Source organism: Notamacropus eugenii, chromosome 6 (genome assembly GCF_028372415.1).
Source record: "Notamacropus eugenii isolate mMacEug1 chromosome 6, mMacEug1.pri_v2, whole genome shotgun sequence".
In the NCBI taxonomy this organism is placed as follows: Eukaryota; Metazoa; Chordata; class Mammalia; order Diprotodontia; family Macropodidae; genus Notamacropus; species Notamacropus eugenii.
The window spans coordinates 227,167,292-227,187,101 of record NC_092877.1 but is presented as its reverse complement, the minus strand read 5'-3'; the positions used below and the strand labels follow the sequence as shown (position 1 = coordinate 227,187,101).

Sequence of the window (19,810 nt, the reverse complement as noted above, 5' to 3'; positions counted from 1 at the left end):
AGAGTTCTGGACCTGGAGTCAGGAAGGCTTATCTTCCTGATTTCAGATCTGGCCTCAGACACTTCCTAACTGTGTGACCCTGAGTAAGTCACTTCACCCTGTTTGCCTTGGTTTCCTCATCTGTAAAATGAACTGGAGAAGGAAATGGCAAACCACTGCAGGATCTCTGCCAAGAAAACCCCAAATGAGGTCACAAACAGTCAGACATGATGAAAAACAATTGAACGACAATCACAAAAATTAATTTACCATTTCCCTGATAAAGTCTTGATAATAAACTGTAAAAGTACCAGTTGATATTTTGGTTATTACCCTGTGATTTGCCTCTTATCACACATCATACAACATTGAAACAAGTACCAAATAATCTTCTTTACCTCCTACTTCCCTTCCCTCCTTCCTTCCACTACTGTCTTCTCTTCTTTCCCTCTTTTTTTTTTTTTTTTGACTGAACTTTCTAGTAAAAAACCAGGAATACATCCAAAGTCAATAAAGTATTTTTAGGCTAGGACATGAAAAAAAGCACACCAAGGGAGAGAAAGTATATTTACATAACATCTCTTTTACCTTCCTTTCCAGTAGTAATGTTGAATCTTTAAGTGGCTTTTCATAATGACATTCAGGCTTTTGTGTCATACTGGCTTAATTTTTGTTTTAACTTTTGTGGTCAGTGAAAAATAGGGCCTTTAAGATTAAAAATATGTATTCTTATACTGTGACCCAGATCTCCCTGTTGTGATTTGATCTGTATTTTCCACTGCTAGTCATCACTAGTTGTCTTTTGTTTTGAGCTTTTGTTTGGAGACATTTTGGTTATCCTGTTTAAAAATTAGTGCAGATATACTGAGCATAATTGTGCTTTAAAACAATTAAAATTGTGTTCCCTAAACTGCAAAAAGTATTTTTTTCATCAGAGCAGGAAATGAAGAAAATGTTAGGTAGATTCAAATCTGTTATGAATAATGAGCTAAAGGCATGGTAAGAAAACCACTTTGATCTGAATTGAGCACATTGAATTTCTAAAAACCATCCTTTACAGGCTTTTAGTTCAGCCCTTTCCTAAATGAAGCATCATTCCAAATTACAGTATTCGTGACTCGTGATCCATCGTCATCTCTCCTCTACTTAAAGATCACTTGTTATGGGGAACTTAATAACTTCTAAAGTAGCTCATTTTAGTTTAAGAGAACCCTAGTTCTCAAAGTTCTTTTCTTCATATTGAGCTTTCTCCTTCATATTGTGTTTCTCCTTTTAACAACCAGCCATTAGTTCCTATTCCTGTCCTTTGGGACCAAGTCCAAACTGTCTCCTACATGACAGTCTTTAAAATAAAGTCAGCAATCATATATCTCTTAAGTTTAATTTTTTCCCTCTTCTTTCCTCTGATCTTTACATGGCATGATTTTAATTTTCTTCACAACCCTGGCTACCTTCTTATGCCACCTTTCATCTGGCTACTATAATTAACACTCAGAAAGGTAAAACTTTGTGAAAGTGGACAAAAGGAAGGCCATAATATGAAATGAGGGTTTGTTTGTAAATACCAGTATGTGTTTCTAGACAATGTGTAATGGTAAGACTCTTGGAAATTCCAAGAGCCATTTCCTAGTAGTTAAGTGGGTCAAAACCTATGAACATATTATTTTCAAAATAAAAATTACGAACTATAAAGGACAGTATAAAAGATTGTTCCAAATTACATAATAGTGATTTTCTATATATAATATATTATAAATATAATATATTTATTATATATAAATTATAAATATATATAAATAATATAATAAATAATAGGAGAGATTTGAATTAAAATAACTTTAAGGTTTTACCTCACACCTCCCAAAATTGTTGATCAACAGGTATTTATTAAGGGCCAATTCTGTGCCAGGTACTACATTAGGTGCTTGAAATGTATGTGTATGTGTTCATCCTTCATTGCCAAAGAAGACCATACCATCAGAGAAATAACATGACTTGCACTTGACTTTGTTTTGGGTGAGGTCACCACTGTGCAGGTCACCAGCCTCACTTCTCCTCCAGAGTCATCTGAATGCAGTGACCAGATATTCATCAGGATGACTGAAGATGACCCAGGATGAGGCAGTTGGGGTTAAGTGACTTGCTCAAGGTCACACAGCTAGTGAGTGTCAAGTGTCTGAGGTGAGATTTGAACTCAGGTCCTCCTGACTCCTGCATTGGTGCATTATCCACTGCAACACCAACTGCCCACGTGCTCGAGATACAAAGCAATGAATGAAATAATTGTTAATCACAGTAAGTTTATGTTACAATATAATTACAACCAGGGAGACAACAAGGACAAATATAAATACATACAGAATAAATAGAAAATGGTTAAATACTAAGTAGTTGAAAAGGGAGTTTAAACTGCACTGGCAATGAAGAGTATCAAGAAAGGCTCCCTCATGCAGAAGATGGTACCAAATTGACAATGGTAGAGGATGATGCAATATTGGAAGGACTGCTGAGATACATTAATGTGCCACGCATTCTGGAAGAAAATTAATAATCATGCAAGAGAAGACACCAGCTTGTTTATTTTCTTTTTTTAATTAATTTATTTTTAGTTCTCAGCATTTATTTCCACAAGATTTTGAGTTCCAAATTTTCTCCCCATCTCTCCCATCCCCTCACCCCAAGATACCATGCATTCTGATTACCCTTTCCCCCTGTCTGCCCTCCTTTCTGTCACACCCCTCCCTTCCCTTATCACCATCACTTCTGTTTTCTTGTAGGGCAAGATAGATTTCTATACCCTCTTACCTGTATTTCTTATTTCCCAGTTGTATGCAAAAACAATTCTCAGCATTTGTTCCTAAAACTTTGAGTTCCAACTTCTCTTCCTTCCTCCCTCCCCACCCATCCCCACTGAGAAGGTAAGCAATTCAATATAGGCTATATATGTGTAGTTTTGCAAATGACTTCCATAATAGTCATGTTTTCCTCCATCTTATCCTCTCCCCCATTTCTTCTCTTCTCTCTTTTGACCTTGTCCCTCCCCAAGAGTGTTTACTTCTAATTGCTCCCTCCTCCTATTTGCCCTCCCTTCCATCACCCCCCCCCCCCCACCCTGCTTCTCCCCTTCTCCCCCACTTACCTGTAGGGTAAGATAGGTTTTCATACCAAATTGAATGTGCATGTTATTCCTTCATTGAGCCAAATGTGATAAGAGTAAACTTCACTTTTTACCTCTTACCTACCCCCTTTTCCCCTCTACTGAAATATCTTTTTCTTGCCTCTTTTATGAGAAATAATTTGCCCCATTCCATTTCTTCCTTTTTCCTCCCAATATATTCCTCTCTCACCCCTTAATTTTATTTTTTTAGATATGATCCCTTCCTATTCAACTCACTCTGTGCTGTGTGTGTGTGTGTGTCTGTGTGTCTGTGTGTCTGTGTGTGTATAATCCCTCCAATTCCCCATATACTGAGAAAAGTTTCAAGAGTTACAAATTGTTCGACCTAGAGGCCGAGAGCTACCTGAGTCTTCTTACCTTTCACAGGTCTTCGGTGACCATCCAGATAAATGTATTGAGAGAAGAGACTTTCCAGAGTCAAACAAGGGTTAGGCTTTATTCAGAGTCTTAGTTACTTATCCATATGCGGGGCGAGTTCTTCCCCCGGAGAAAGGAATCCTTCTCCTCCCAAGGGGCAAGGATCATACAGCAAGAGGATGGGAGCAGAAGAGGGGAGGGACCCTCTTCCCTCTAAGGGCCCCACAACAAGAAGAAGGCCTTCAGGCTTTCCTGTCCCTACTTAAGCTCTCCCAGCCGCATAGTTTGCACGTGAATACCATGCGTGCTCTCAGCCCCTAGCTAATTAACAACAGGTGTGCTCAGACCACGGACCAATCTCAAGGGTGGGATGCTCTCCCCAGCAAGTTTCCCACTGAGAAGAGGTGGAAAGACACAAGATAGCTCGTGTCTCATGCCTCAATCCCCAGCTGTTCCCTGGGGGGCCTCGTTGAGAACTCTGAGGTTTAGAAGTCCTCACTTTTACCTACCTGAGACTGTTCACGTGAAAACTGAGCTTACAACCCCAACATCTTCCCTTTTTTGTTTTGTGCGGAGCGCACATGGCCCTAGAGCGAATAGTGGCTGGCAGCTAAGTGGGTTAGGGAGGCCTTTAACATGTGGATACCCCACAACAAATATTATCTTTCCATGTAGGAATGTAAACAGTTCAACTTTAGTAAATCTCTTATGATTTCTATTTCCTGTTTATCTTTTCATACTTCTCTTGATTCTTGTGTTTGAAAGTCAGATTTCTTTTCAACTCCGATCTTTTCATCAAGAATGCTTGAAAGTCATCTATTTCATTGAAAGATCATTTCTTCCCCTGAAGAATTATACTCATGGTGGGTAGGTGATTCTTGGTTTTAATCCTAGTACATTTGACTTCTGGAATATCATATTCTAAGCCCTTCCATCCCTTAATGTAGAAGATGCTAGATCTTGTGTTATCCTGATTGTATTTCCACAGTACTCAAATTGTTTCTTTCTAGCTACTTGCAATATTTTCTCCTTGACCTGGGAGCTCTGGAATTTGGCCACAGTATTCCTAGGAGTTTCTCTTTTTGGATCTCTTTCAGGAGGTGATTGGTAGATTCTTTCAGTATTTATTTTGCCCTCTGGTTCTGTAATCTCAGGGCAGTTTTCCTTGATAATTTCATGAAAGATAATGTCTAGGCTCTTTTTTGGAACATGGCTTTTAGGTATTCCCATAATTTTTAAATTGTCTCTCCTGGATCTATTTTCCAGGTCAGTTGTTTTTGCAATGAGATATTTCACACTGTTTGCTATTTTTTCATACCTTTGGTTTTGTTTTATAATTTCTTGATTTTTTATAAAGTCATTAGCTTCCATCTGCTCCATTCTCATGTTTAAGGAATTATTCAGTGAGCTTTTGGGTGTTCTTTTCCATCTGGCCAGTTTTGCTTTTTAGGGCCTTCTTGTCCTTATTTCCCTTTTGGATCTCCTTTGCCATTTGCGTTAGTCTATTTTTTAAAGTGTTATTTTCTCCAGCATTTTTTTGGTTTCCTTTAGCAAGCAGTTGACTCGTTTTTCATAATTTTCTTGCATCACTCACATTTCTCTTCCCAATTTTTGCCCTATTTCTCTTACTTGATTTTCAAAATCCCTTTTGAGCTCTTCCATGACCTAAGACCAATTCGTATTTTTCTTGGAGGCTTTTGATGAAGGAACTTTCACTTTGTTTTCTTCTGTTTGCATGCTTTGGACTTCCTTGTCACCAAAGTAAGATTCTATCATCAGATTCTTTTTCTGGTTTTTGCTCATTTCCCCAGCTATTTACTTGACTTTTGAACTGTTTGTCAAGGTAGTTCTCTGCTTCCAGTGGGGGGGTGGAGGGGTATACCATCAGCTGCTCAATTCCCTCACAGTCTGTGGGCCTAGAGCTCCAGAAACTGTTGCTGTCTCTGCCCCTGGTGCTGCTGTGGCTGCTTCAGGCTCCTCTGCTTCCTCCCCCCTCAGCTGCCCTGGGGATGGACCACTCCACTCTCCCACACTGGTCCCACAGGCTTTTTCCACTGACTTTCCAATTTGTCCTGGCTGTTTTGGGGTCCTGAAGTCTGGTAACTCCCAGAGAGATTGAGTCTTCCAAAGGCCTGCTCAGGTCCTATCTGTGCTGACACCATGTTAAGACTGGGTTCTACTCCCAGGGTGGCACAGTAGATACTTCCCTGCAACTTTCCAGGCTGTCTTGGGCTGCAGATTTGCTTCACTCCATTATTCTGTGGGTTCTGCGGCTCCAGAATTTGTTTAGAGTCATTTTTTACAGGTATTTGGCTCACTTGGCAGGAGTGCTGGCTCCACCCTGAGAGTAGCTTATTTATATACTTGACTCAGAGATCCAGTTGGCAAGCATGTACCTCCAGAGAAGTCGAAAGCAGTAAGGAAAGACCCATCCCCACATATATACACACATATATATAAATGTATGGATATATTTGTGTGTGTGTGTGTGTGTGTGTGTGTGTGTGTGTGTACGTATATACCAAAATATTTATAGCAGTCCTTTTTATGGTAGCAAAATAACCAAGACAAAAACAGGAAAGTGATGGATCAGTTAGGGAATGGCTAGACAAATTGTTGTATCTGCATACCATGGAATATTATTATACTCCAAGAAACATAGAAGAGAAATTCAGAGAAACATAGGAAGATTTGTATGCAGAATGCAGTTAGCATCACCAGGAAAACAACATATATTATACACTGACAACAAAAATAGAAATAAAATAAGATCAAATAAAGCCAAATTGTGTAATTTATAATGACCAGTCTTGGCTCCAGAGAAAAGATGAGGGAATGTATGAATGAAAATCATTTATTAAGCATGTATGATGTGCAGGCATTTTACTAAGTGCTAGGGCTACAAATAAAAAGTGAGACAATTCCTACTCTTCAGATGCCTGCATTGTAAAAGGGAAACAGTGTAAATAAGGGACTGGCCAGGAGGTTCTTATGTGTTGAACTTTAATGTGCTACATTAAGTATCAGCTATTTCTGCTTTTTAAATTCTTATTGATATCATTTGGAGGTTGATGTAATCTGTTATTATCATTTTGCTATGGTATGGAAATTAAATAGAGAAAAATCAAAGTGCACCATATTGACAGTGGGAGACCTCGACCTTTTTAAGCTAAGGTCTTTCCCAGATCTCACTTGTCTGAGGTGGTACCCGTTCAGTGATTTAAAGCTAGGTAAGAATGAGGCAAAAAATGACCTCCTTTACCCAGTCAATAAAATAAATCAGTCTGGGAGAGGAAGGCCCTCAGGGGTTCTGGCCAAAACTGAAACGATTGTTATTCCCACTCACTGAGCAATCAGAATCCTAACAGTGATCAAATGAGGCTTGAGCTGGGACCCACTGTTGAGCAATCAGTGAGGGCTAGAGTAATATGATCCATGGAGAGAAATCTCGGATGAAAACCCCAAGCTATCTTACTAGATTTCAGCCTTCAAAACGTATACTCCTTGGGGCAGAGCCCCCGAGCTAAGCATGTGATTCCCTGTGTGCACAGAGGGAGAGGAAGGATGGGAAGGAAGGAGCGAGCAGGTGGGTCCCCAGTGGGGAAGCTGCTACTCCTCACAGACCCTTGTTTGTCCTTTATCCTCCAAGACGACCGTGGCATCACTTACAAGTGAATTGGATGTAAGTGAGGCAGGGTTGTACAAAGGCACCAACCTCGTTCCAAGCCTCGTAGTGATTTCATATGTAGTAGTTTATATTCTAAAGTCACTTCTCTTCTTGTTAACCCCTTTAGTTCTCAGGAAAAGAAATGCTCTGAGGGGCAAGGATGTCACTTTCAATTCTGTGTCTATTTGATATTCAGACATTTAAAAGATTCCTATGTTTGTACATTTTTGTAGATTTTATTGCATTGTAACAATTTTGTTGGGGCTTTTTTCTTTTAGATTGCTGGTATGTGTTATACCAGTAGTGTGTTAAAAGTTCATCAGGTTCTTTGCATACCCCGCTGGATGGCAAAGTTGTTTTCTTGGACACTTGAACCCATCTTCTCTTCTTCTGAACCAACCAACGAAGTCCGAATTGGAATGGGAGCAACAGTAGACATTCAGAGACAGCAAAGGATGGAATTGCTTGACCGTCAGCTTATGTTATCTCAGTTTGCACACATGAGGCGGCAACGACAGCAGCAGGTACTTAATTTTTTTTGAAAGAGAAACATTTATGTAACTTAATTATTAACTTGAGTAAACCATACATCATTGTGTTTTTTTCAGACAAGTATAAGTTCTTGGAGAAACACCAACCTAGTTAGCAAGAAGGTGATATTTATCTGACTTTCTGTCAGGCAAAAGCCACAGTGTCTTCCTGTTAACATGCTTGTTAACATGTCATTGGTAGACAAATGTAACTACTATTAATTTTCCTTGATTGAGAAGAAGACACAAAGGGGAGAAAGTTCATAAGAATTTGTCCAAATACCAGCTTAATCTCAGTTATCCTCCCTCTGGAAAATGTTTATAAAGTGTTCATTTGCACATGACAGTGTGCTTGGCAGAAATCAGATGTCAGTTTACCAGTTATCAGGCAGGGCTTAAAATACAGTAAAATCTCATTAAACCAATATTGATTGAGAGTGATTTAAACAACATAATGGTCCTTTTTTGTGGTTAATAAATGTTGGATAATTCAAGCACATTACTTCGAAAGCACTTTGCCCTTCCCACGCCCTACCTTTTTTGGTTCCTTACGTTCCTGAAGCTATAAGATTTTACTGTATTTATTTTTGATGAGTCCTGTTCATTCTTCTCATCAGCCTGATTTTCCTTTAGATAGGTAGATGAGTGATGACATGAAATGATTTCTGTCCTGTATTTTCACAAGCTGTGGTTGTTGGGGATAGGGCAGGGAAGGGAAAGCTAAAGGATTCTTGTTATTGTATTAATACAAATATATTATTTTTAAGTTATGACAGCACTGCTTGACTACAAATTATTAAGACTTGCTTCTTGGGGCATATGGAAATCAGTGTCATTGTTTTACTGTGTAGTTTAGTGTCTAAAAAAATTCAACTAGATGCCCATTGCCCATACTTTAACCCCTACAGGGGGAAAACTATAAAGAATCAGGAAAGCTATAAAGAATACTAAGGAATCAGGAAATAGTATCACCTGAAATCATTTGTATTTGATTCATTTGATGCTATTGAGCATTACTGTAGTACATATTTTGATTCTTTGCATCTTTACTTATTACGTGCGACAGCGTAGGTGTTGGTGCTCTCTCCTCTCCTGCAGATCCTGTACATTCTTATCCTGTCAAACTCTGGTTCCTTTCTTCCTTACCCCGAATCTTCTTTGGGAACTTACATAGCAATCCAGGAGCCCTCCTCTAGATCTCATAACATTTTTAAAGGGGAGCACCCAAGAAGTCTGTTTCTTCTCTCTCACTCTTCTAGCATGACCATTCCTTCTGTGGCAGTACAGAATATCTGATAACATTCTTTCTGCCACTTCCCCAACACTGTTCCTCACCAGAGGTTTTCTGTCCACTTGCACATCATAGTCTGAACAATAGACATTCTTCATCTACTTTGTCTTTCATGTATGGACAGCCAGGCTGGACTCTGTTGAGTGATTGTACAGAGCATCCTCAATGAGCTGCATGAGCACAGTGGTACCCACAGATAGGAACATGTAGGGGAGCATCTTTAGAGAATCTACACTGGATATTGTCCATGACAAATACCCCCAAGAGTATATCCCCCTGCTTTTTGTCTCATTTGATATTAAGAGGAGAGAGTGGTGGGCACAGAGGATGAGGACACTTTTGTATGATTTACACCTCTAGATATTTATGCCTTAGATTACCTCACTAATGTGAAATAACTATTCATCTTTTCATAATACAGAGAAGGATCTCTGGGAATTGAATAGCTATCGGTGTGTGTTATTGAATAGTCAATGGAACTAACAACTAAATTAGATTTAAATTTATTAAATTTACCAAATGCTTTTTATAAAACCATAGCTTCAGAGTTGAAAGCGAGCCCCAAAACCACCTAGTTCAATTCATACTCCAAAAAAGAATTTCCATTGTATTTCACTTCAGTGTTTTGCTATCTTTGCTTGAAAACCTCTAATGAGGAGAATCTTAAAAATGTTTTCCGTACATCAACCTTAATTTGGCCCCACTGCAACTTACACCCATCACTCCCTATTCTCCCCTTGGAGACCAAATACAACAAAACTAGTCTATCGTCTGTATGACAGCTCTTCAAGGACTTGAAAGGAGCTGACTGAATTTCTCCTTGGGTTGTCCTGGCTGAGTTTCTCCTTTTTTGGAATAAAAATGACCAGTCCCTCTAACTGATCCTCATGTGATGCAGCCTCAAAGCTGTCTAGTATTCTGGTTGCTCTTCTCTGGATACTTTAGCTTACCCATGTCCCTCTTTCTTCATTGCCTCTCACCTGTTCTATAATTACCAAGTGCTAGGGCTACAGAGATTATCAGAAAGAGCCCCTGCCCTTAAGGAGCTTATATTCTTTTTTTTTTTTATGGTGCCAATTTTAAATAATTTTTATTCTCCAGGACAAGAATTGCATTTCCACTTGTTTACAGTACTGATAAAGTGCAATGTGGTTCGCTTCTCTCCCTCTGCACACATTCAAGTATTCAGAATGCCCAGATTTACCCAGTAGCTTAAATGTTACTTTTAAACTACTACTGCCTTGGCTACAAATTTTGAGTCTTTCAATTTTTGGAAAAGCTGTGTGGAGTACTCTTTCTTGGTTAGTCCATCTCTTCAATGGTGGGTCCAGAAGAAGCACCTCCAGATGGGGCTGCTCCACCCCCTGGGAATCCACCATGCATGCCTCCTGGCATGCCCCCCTGCACTCTGGTACAGCTTGGTAATGATGGGATTGCAGACCTACAACTCTTTCTGCTGATGCTCATATTCTTTCTTCTCAACAGTCTGGTTCTTATCCAGCCAGGTGATTATTTCATTACATTTGTCAAGGATTTTCTGTTTGTTTTCAGCACCAACTTTGCCTTGCAGTTTTTCATCCTCCACGGTAGCCTTCATGTTGAAAGCATAAGATTCAGGAGAATTCTTGGAAGACACCTTGTTTCTCTGCTTCTCATGCTCGGCCTCCTGGACCTATGGTCAATGTCTTCCTTACTCAGATATCCTTTATCATTGGTGATGGTGATCCTGTACTCCTTGCGTGTGCTCTTATCCACAGGGGAAACATTGAGAATGCAATTTGCATCAGTGCCAATCTGAGGAACACCTCTGGGTGCTGGGGGGTTTCCTGTGAGCTCAAATTTGCCAAGCAGGTTGTTATCCTTTGTCATTGCCTTCTCACCTTCATAAACCTGAATAAGCACACCAGCCTGGTTGTCTGAATAGGTGGTAAAGGTCTGTTTCTGCTTGGTGGGGATGGTGGTATTACGTTTGATCAGAACAGTCATAACTCCACCAGCAGTTTCAATTCCAAGGGAAAGAGGAGTGACATCCAACAGCAATAAGTCCTGCACATTCTCAGATTTATCTCCAGACAAAATGGCAGCCTGGACAGATGCACCATAAGCAACAGCCTCATCAGGATTGATACTCTTGTTGAGCTCCTTGCCATTGAAGAAGTCTTGCAGAAGCTTCTGGATTTTGGGAATTTGAGTGGAACCACCCACCAGGACAATGTCATGAATCTGTGATTTACCTAGCTTGGCATCTCTTAAGGCCTTTTCCACAGGGTCCAGTGTGCCATGGAAGAGATCAGCATTCAGCTCTTCGAAACGGGCTCAAGTGATTGATGTATAGAAGTTGATACCTTCATAGAAGGAGTCAATCTCAATACTGGCCTGGGTACTAGAAGAGAGGGTACGTTTTACACGTTCACAAGTGATGCGAAGACGGCGAACAGCCCTCTTGTTCTCGCTGATGTCCTTTTGTGCTTTCGCTTGAACTCTGCAATGAAATGGTTGACCATTCGGTTGTCAAAGTACTCCCTACCCAAGTGGGTGTCCCTAGCTGTGGACTTGAACTCAAAGATACCATTTTCAGTGGTAAGAATGGAGACACTGAAAGTACCATCTCCAAGGTCAAAGATCAACACATTTTTCTCGGCAACAACCTTTTTGTCCAAGCCATAAGCAATAGCATCAGCAGTTGACTCATTGATGATTCAGAGCACATTGAGACTAGCAATGGTTCCAGCATTTTTAGTGGCCTGACATTGGGAATCGTTGAAATTGGCTGGTACTGTGACAACGGCATTTGTGACGGTCTTCCCAAGGTAAGCTTCAGCAATTTCTTTCATCTTGGTCAAGACCATAGAAGACACTTTTTCTGGATGGAAACTTTTGGTCTCCCTTTTGTACTCCACTTGGACCTTAGGCCTGCCTGCGTCATTCACCACCGTAAAAGGCCAGTGCTTCATGTCTGACCGTACAACTGCATCATCAAATCTGCAACCAATCAGATGTTTGGCATCAAAAACTGTGTTGGTGGGATTCATTGCAACTTGATTCTTTGCAGCATTACCAATTATACGTTCTGTGTCAGTGAAGGCAACATAGCTGGGGGTGGTCCTGTTTCCTTGGTCATTAGCAATGATCTCCACTTCCCCATCTTGGAAGACTCCCACACAGGAGTAAGTGGTGCCAAGATCAGTGCCAACTGCGGGTCCCTTTGACATGGTTGCTGGGGAGTAGGGGGTCATAGCTGACCGCTGTGGAGAAAGAAGGGCTGCTGCTGCGCTGAGTAGACCCAGGAGCTTATATTCTGCTGGGATGACAAGCATGTCCAAATTAAAACAGGGGCCATTTGGTTCCACAGAAAATGATTTAGAAGTAAAGGGACAAGGGAGAGAGATAAAAGGAGATTCTTTCATGTTGGAAATTCCTTTTCATGCTTCATCTTGGAAGAAGCTGGGTTTTATCTCACTTGGTCCTGGCTAGCTACTCATTTCTGGTTGGCCTGACTTATTCTCCTTTTGTCAAAAGGTGGAAAGGTTCCCTAGGGCCAAGGACATAAACTATCTAGAACAATGTTATCATGAAATTTAATTACTATTATTGTAGATATTCTTGAAATGGATCAATCTAGACTTAATCTGCTCTCATAGAAATTCAGATCTTTAAACCATAAAAATGTTTTCACTGTATCTTTTAAAGAAGGCAAGTCAAGGCATTAGTAGAACTTTTAATTTTCTATAAGGAAGCAAGTCAAAGTATTAGTAAATCTTTTAACTTTCTTTGAGGAAAGTAAACAAGTCTAATCACAGATTTTCTTCAAATGCTTTAGAAGAGCTGATATTTCACTACTGTGTGTATTCCCACTGTTGACAAAGATAGAAGCCCCCCTCCGTGTCTTTAGAAGGCAGTTAAGTTAATTTCTTTATCCAAAAATATTCATCATGTAATGGCCAACTTCTTTAAACTTACCTAAGATGGTTCTCATTCAGCAAACTAAAAGTCTATCACAAGGTTTATACTTGAGAATTTTTCCAGTTTGGTAGAGCCTACCAGAACTTATATTCTTTTAGTTCATCTTGGGTTTGTTTCTGTGTCATAAAAAGGTATAATCAGTTTAGTTACCGTCTACAGTGAATGGCCATTTACACAGAAATTTTGAGGAAAGTGATGTTCAATTTAATTGAATGATCTGGTTTTAATAGACAAAAACCATGAGTCATGTAGAGATTAGCAGTTTTCAGAGAATTACTATAAAATGAAAATTTTTTACAGTGAGCAAAACATGGGTAACTAGGATAATAAAAATACAAAATGGTCCTCAGTTCTATCTGACCTCCTTATGCTCCTGCCCTGATGACAGTGGAATGATAGAAAAGGAGGCAGAAAGAGCTAAAAATCGTAAGGCTTTAGAAGACCCACAACATTAAAGGTTGTTACTTTAAATATAAGATCCTTGACATGCTACTAGAACAGTTGAATAAGATTAATGTTGTTATTCTTGTTATAAATGAGAACTTATAAGGAAGTAAAATGGAAGGACTGTGCATAGGTTCTCATGAAGGCAGATAAAGTAATTATTGTTCACTTCACATCATGGTATAAGGCAGCAAGCAATTATTATTTCATGATGAACATAAACAAAAAAAGGTAACCATGAAAATAGGAGTGGTTTATGCATCAACATTGGTGGCAGAGAATAAAAACAAAGAAATCCACCAAAAACTTAACAATACCCTTTAAACAAAACCAACATCGTATACCAGCAGTGTATGTAGGAAACAAACACTATTGCTTTTTGCAGTTTATATGAGAGTTACAGGTAGCTACATGGCTTAATGGATAGAGGACTGGGCCTGGAGTCAGGAAGCCTGAATTCAAATCCAGCCTCAGACACTTCCAAGCTGTGTGACCCTGGACACGTCATTTAATCTCAGTTTGCCTCTGGAAAAGGGAATGGCAAACCACTCTAGAATCTTTGCCAGGAAAACCCTATGGACAACATTGGCATGCTGTGTGGTCTACAAGGTCACGAAGAGGCAGACACAACTGAGCAACTGAACCCTAAAGAGTCAACTTTAAAAGTTAATTGAAAAAATAAATTAAGCAAAGTTGAAGAATATTATGCCCACATCATCAGCATTTCTATATATTACCAACAAAATCCAAAGAGAAATTCCATTCAAAACAATCACCAAATGTATAAAATACTTAGGACTCTATTTACCAGGATACAAACAGAAACTATGTGAATCTAACTACAAAATTATCTTCATGTTAGTAAAGACTGACATAAGTAATTAGAGAAATCTTAGCTGCTCATTGGCAGGCCAAGCCTAATGTGATAGGAATGACAGTACTGCCTAAATTGATTTACTTATGTCATACCATGGCAATCAAACTACCAAAGGTGTGCTTTATAGAGCTAGAAAAAATAACAGAATGAAAGCCCAGGAATCTCAAGGGAAGTGTGGGGAAAAGTAGCAAGCCAAGAGGATCTCGCAGTCCCAGGTCTTAAACTATGCTACCAAGCATTGATCACTGAAATGGTTCAGCAGTGATTAAAAGACAGGTTGATCAGTGGGACAGACTGAATACACAGGTACAGAAGCAGACACTCATGGTACCATAGTGTTCGGTGGGGATGAAGGATATATGCTGCTTCGTGCCAAACACTGTGCTAAGTGCTTGCCAATGTGATCTCATTTGAGCCTTACAACAACTCTCTGGGGTAGGTGCCATTATCTCCACTTTACAGTGGAGGAAATTGAGTCAAATGGAAATGAAGTAATTTGGCCAAGATCACACAATCTGAAGCTGGATTAGAACTCAAGTCTTCCTGACTGCAGGCCTAGCTCTCTATCCATTTCCCCACCTGGCATTCTTTGGGTAAACCCAAAGAACCCATTTACTGGGTAAGGACTCACTTTTTGGAGGGAAAAAAACTTCTGGAAAACTGAAAAGCAATCTGGTAGAAATTGGGCACTGATCCACATCTCATTCCATGTGCCAAGAAAAGCTCTAAGGCGGCACGTCATTTATACACAGTGGCATTGTAAGCGAATCAGAGGAGGAGCAAGAAAGAGATTACCTTTGGCATATATGGGTAAAGGAACAAATCATGACCAAGCAGTGAATAGAAAGCATCATAGAAGATAAAAGACAATTTCAGTTTTGTAAAATTAAAACATTTTTTCCGCAGACTAAACCAATGCAGTTAAAAATTAGAAGGGAAAAAAACTTTGCAGTAAGTTTCTCTGATGAAGGTCTCCTATCTAAGCTATTATGAGAGTAAAAGTCATTACCCAACTGATAAATGATCAAAAGATAGAAATAATTTTCAAAGAATTCTAAGCTATCAAAAAAACATGGGAAAAAGTGTCAAATCATTAATAATTAGAGAAATTAAAGAAACTGTGAGGCCCTACCTCACACCCATCAGATTGATAAAAATTACAGAAATGGAAAATGACAGTTTGGCAGGGAGGGCAGACAGTGGGGGGAAAAGCATACTCATACACTGTTGTTGAAGCTGGGAATTGGTCTAGCCATTCTGAAATGCAGTTTAGAACTATACACCAAAAATCACTAAGCTGTGCATATTCCTTGACTCACTTATGTCACTGTGTAGCCTATGCTCCCCAAGTATCAAAGATTCATATGTGCAAAAATATTTATAGTTATCCTTTTTTTCAGTAGTAGTAGCAGCAGTAGTAGTAGCAGTAGCAGTACTAGTAGTAGTAGTAGTAGTAGTAGTGGTAGTGGTAGTGGTAGTGGTAGTGGTAGTGGTAGTGGTAGTGGTAGTGGTAGTAGTAGTAGTAAAGAACCAGAAACTCAAAGAGTGCCAGTCTAGGGGGAAATTGGTAGACAAATTATGCTTTATTTGTTTTTTCACTAGCACTTAAGTACTTCAAGCTTTACAAAGCATTTTAGAAATATTAACTCATTTTATCCTTATAACAGCCCTGGGAATTAGGTGCTGTTATTATCCCTTTTTTACAAATGAGGAAATTGAGGCAAGTAGAAATCAAATGACTTGCCCAAGGTCACACAGCTAGTAAGTGTTTGAAGGTAGATTTTAACTCCAACCTTCTCTCCTTTGTCCCATCTGCCTGTGAATATAGTGGAATATTATTGTACCATAAGAAATTGTGAGAATAGCAGTTTCAGGGATACTGATTCAGAATGAAGTGAGCAGAACGGTTTATACAACAAAATTATTAAGAAAAACAACTTTGAAAGACTAGAAGACTGATTAATGACTAACTATCATCCCAGAGGACTGATTTTGAAGCATGCTACTCATCTGTTGACAGAGGTAGCAGACTCAAGACGTAGAATATGTCCTACAGACATATAGCCAATGTTGAAATTTGCTTCTCTTGACTATGCATTTTTGTTAGAAATACTTTGTTTTCCTTTTTTCTTCTCCAGTGAGGGTAGAGGTTGAGAGGACAAGGGGGGGTGCAGGGAGAGTATAGTACAAAAAAAGAAAAGAAAAAGAAAATGTAGTTACTGAGGCATCTTTTCTAATGTAAAGAAAACAGGTGGAAGAACAGAAAAGTATAGACACTCAGGACTGGTTTAAAAGCTACAATTTGAACTTTTTATATACTTAAAAAAAGAAGAAGAAATTGTACATGGTAACTTCTGCCCTTTCATGTATAATCTTCTTTTTCTGATCTACTGTGTATAGGAAAATGTCTACTTTAATTGATGTTGGTTAAATTCAGAATAAAAAAATTTTAAACCAGATATTATTCACTATGTCCAGCACCTTCAAAATCACTCAAAAAATTAAATTCACCATATCTTAATGGAAAAGATGTGATTGATTTCAGACAGAATGTAAACCAGCTGTTTGAGGTAATCATATTGTCAGCTAATTAGAAAAATGTCAAAAGCAATGCCAAATTAAAACAAAGGATAAAGATAAGGAAGGAAGAATTCTAAAAACAAAAGTGATGAAGATCACAGATGGTATTGTTGTACACATACACAGAAGTGATTGAGCAGACAGGCATTTACTCACCCATATGCCTGCTTTCTCATCTCCATAAAATATTTATGAGAATGTTGTGTGATGAAAATAGGAGAAGCAAGTAGGCAGATTTTCACATAAGATTCTCTGTAAGAAGATGTGGAGGTGGAGGTATAGAAAATAAATACAAGATCTTTGAGCATATATGGTTTGTGGGGGGTTTTAAAGCATTTGTCCTAAGAGTGTGAAATAGCAGCTGTAAGGAATCTTCTCTGTATCATGTCGATATGTACAGGTCACATTGGAGGCAGTCAGAAGACCCAGAATCAGTCTCTGACTCTGACACTTCTGTGCCTTGTTTTCTTCGTATATAAAATGAGAGAATTGAACTTAATAACTTCAAAACCTTCTTCCAACTTTATAAAATCTGTGATCCTTGGTTGATTAAAAACCACAGAATATGTATATGAACTCCTTCTCACAAACCTTTCTGATTATCAGTATTAGTAGAGATGTAAACATAAGGAGGTACATGTTTTCCAAATACATAAGCCCCTCACATGTAACATGTTCTACAACAGTGTCCAAATGGAAGAAGGATTCCTTATGGTGAATTTCCCAGCCACTCAGAAGAGAATGACCTGGACATTAACCCAAGAATAAATTAGATTAAAAATACATATTGAGATGCTGTTGGAAAAGCAGCCCATTAAATTAGTCCACCAGTATACTTAAATTGAACATGTACTAACTCTCTGCAGTTTAGTTTCCAAACTCATCATGCAATTGAAATTGCTTTATCCAAAGTTACCAATGATCTCTCAGTTACCAAATCTAAGGCCGCCTCTCAGTCCTTGTCCTTGGCATCTCTGCAGCTCACCATCTGCTCTGTGATACTTTCTTTCTTCTACATTTCCGTGACACTAATCTGTTCTGGTTTTCTGAACATTCCTTCTAAGTCTCATTTGCTGAATCTTCATTCAGATTATACCCACTGTCCATGGGTGGCTTCCAAGGCTCTGTCCTACGCCCTCTTCTCTATATGTAACATTTTACTGGTGATCTGATCAATTTCCATGGTTTCAGTTATCATCGATTTTCAGAACTCTCTTTATAGTGCTGACCTGTCTCCTGACCTCCAGATTCACATCTCCAACTGTCTATTGGACATCACAAACTCGATTTCTCATAGATGTCTTAAACTTAACATGACTAAAACTGAACTCATTATCTTTCCCTCTCATCTCTCTCCCCCTTCCTAACTTCCATATTATTATCAAGGGTACCCTCCCACAATCACGCAGGCTTGCTACCAAGGTATCCTCCTTGACTTGTCACTCACCCCACATATTGACTCAGTTGCCAAGTCCTCTTATCTTCCTTCATAGCCTCTTATATGTGCTCCTTCTTTTCTCTGACTGCCATCACCCCAGTCCAGATTCTCATCACCTGAACTATTGCAATAGCTTGATGCTTGGTCTCTCTGCCTCATATCTCTCCCCCTTCTGTTCCATCTTCCACTCAGCTGTCAGTCCTAAAGCATAGGTCTAACCATGTTACCCCTTTATTCCACAGGAGTATGCTTTGTTTTTTAAATTCCTTCATAACTTGACCTCTTCCTACTTTTCCAGTCTTCTGATGCCTTACTCCCTTCCATGAGTTATATGACACTGGCTTCCTTGCTGCTCCTCATACAGAACTCTTCATCTCCCAACTCTGGGCATTTTCGCTGACTGTCTCCCATGCCAGGAATTCTCTCCTTCCTCATCCCCTTCTTTTGGCTTCCCTGGCTTCCTTTGAGACCCAGCTAAAGTCTCACCTCCTATAAGAAGCCTTTCTTAGTCTCTGTATTCTTAGTGCTTTTGCTCTCAGATTATCTCAAATTTATCCTATAAATATTTTGTTTTGTATGTAATTGTTTGCATTTGTCTCACCCACAAGACTGAACTCCTTGAGCGAAAGAACTTTTTCTCTTGTTTTGTTTGTTTTTGCATTTCTTTCTATCTTTAGCACTTAGCACGGTGCCTGGCACACAGTGGGTTCTTACATGCTGTTGACTTGAGTATACATATATCTCAGTTTTGCAGGACACCTTTACAAAAAGCGACCGTTTAGGAGGACATAAAAACCTCATAAATACAGAAAGAGCAGAAATAAACATATCCTTTTACTGACCACAGGAAAAAAAAATCATAACGAATGGCATTTGAAGAAAGGATTCAAACTTAAATGGAAACTAATTTAATCCTAATGAGTTGGTAGGGCAAAGAACAAGAGATAATTTTATCAAAGAAAATGAGACAGCAAACTAAACTTTTGGGATGCAGCCAAAGCAGTCCGTAGGAGAAAAAAAATATTTCTCTAAATAATTTCATCAACAAAAGAAAGAACAGATGAATGAAGTGGGTGTTTAACTATGAATCTCCAAATACCAAACTAAACACCTAAGAATCAAATAAGAAATTAACAAAATTGAAAGGAGCAAAAAAAAAAAAAAAGCACATTTGAATGGATAAAGCTAGGAACTGGTTTTTTTTCAAGTAATAAAACAGATAAACTGTTAACTAATCTGATTTTTTTAACATCACCAAAATAAAAAAGGAAAAAGGAAAATTCATAGTATATGGAAGAAAATAAAGGAAATTGTTGGTCAGTATTTTGCGCAATAATTTAACAAAACTGATAACATTAATTTAAATGGATGAATATTTTTTGTAATTTTTTTAAACATTTTTTAAAGTTTTGCGTTCCGAATTCTATTCTCCCTCTCCCTTCCCTCCCCTGTCCTTGAAAATGGCAGGCAATCAGATATAGGTTATACATGTGGAATTATGTAAAA

The 19,810-nt window shown here is 38.8% G+C and overlaps 1 protein-coding gene across 1 annotated transcript in view; it reads left to right on the top strand.

Annotated features, from left to right (window-relative positions):
* The window catches only part of UBAC2 (UBA domain containing 2), a 270,773-nt gene that overhangs the window by 198,009 nt on the left and 52,954 nt on the right, over positions 1-19,810 (top strand). The window contains exon 7 of the mRNA XM_072622052.1: positions 7,460-7,705. Within this exon, the coding sequence (XP_072478153.1) occupies positions 7,460-7,705 (246 nt within the window). The remainder of the gene's footprint in view (positions 1-7,459; positions 7,706-19,810) is intronic.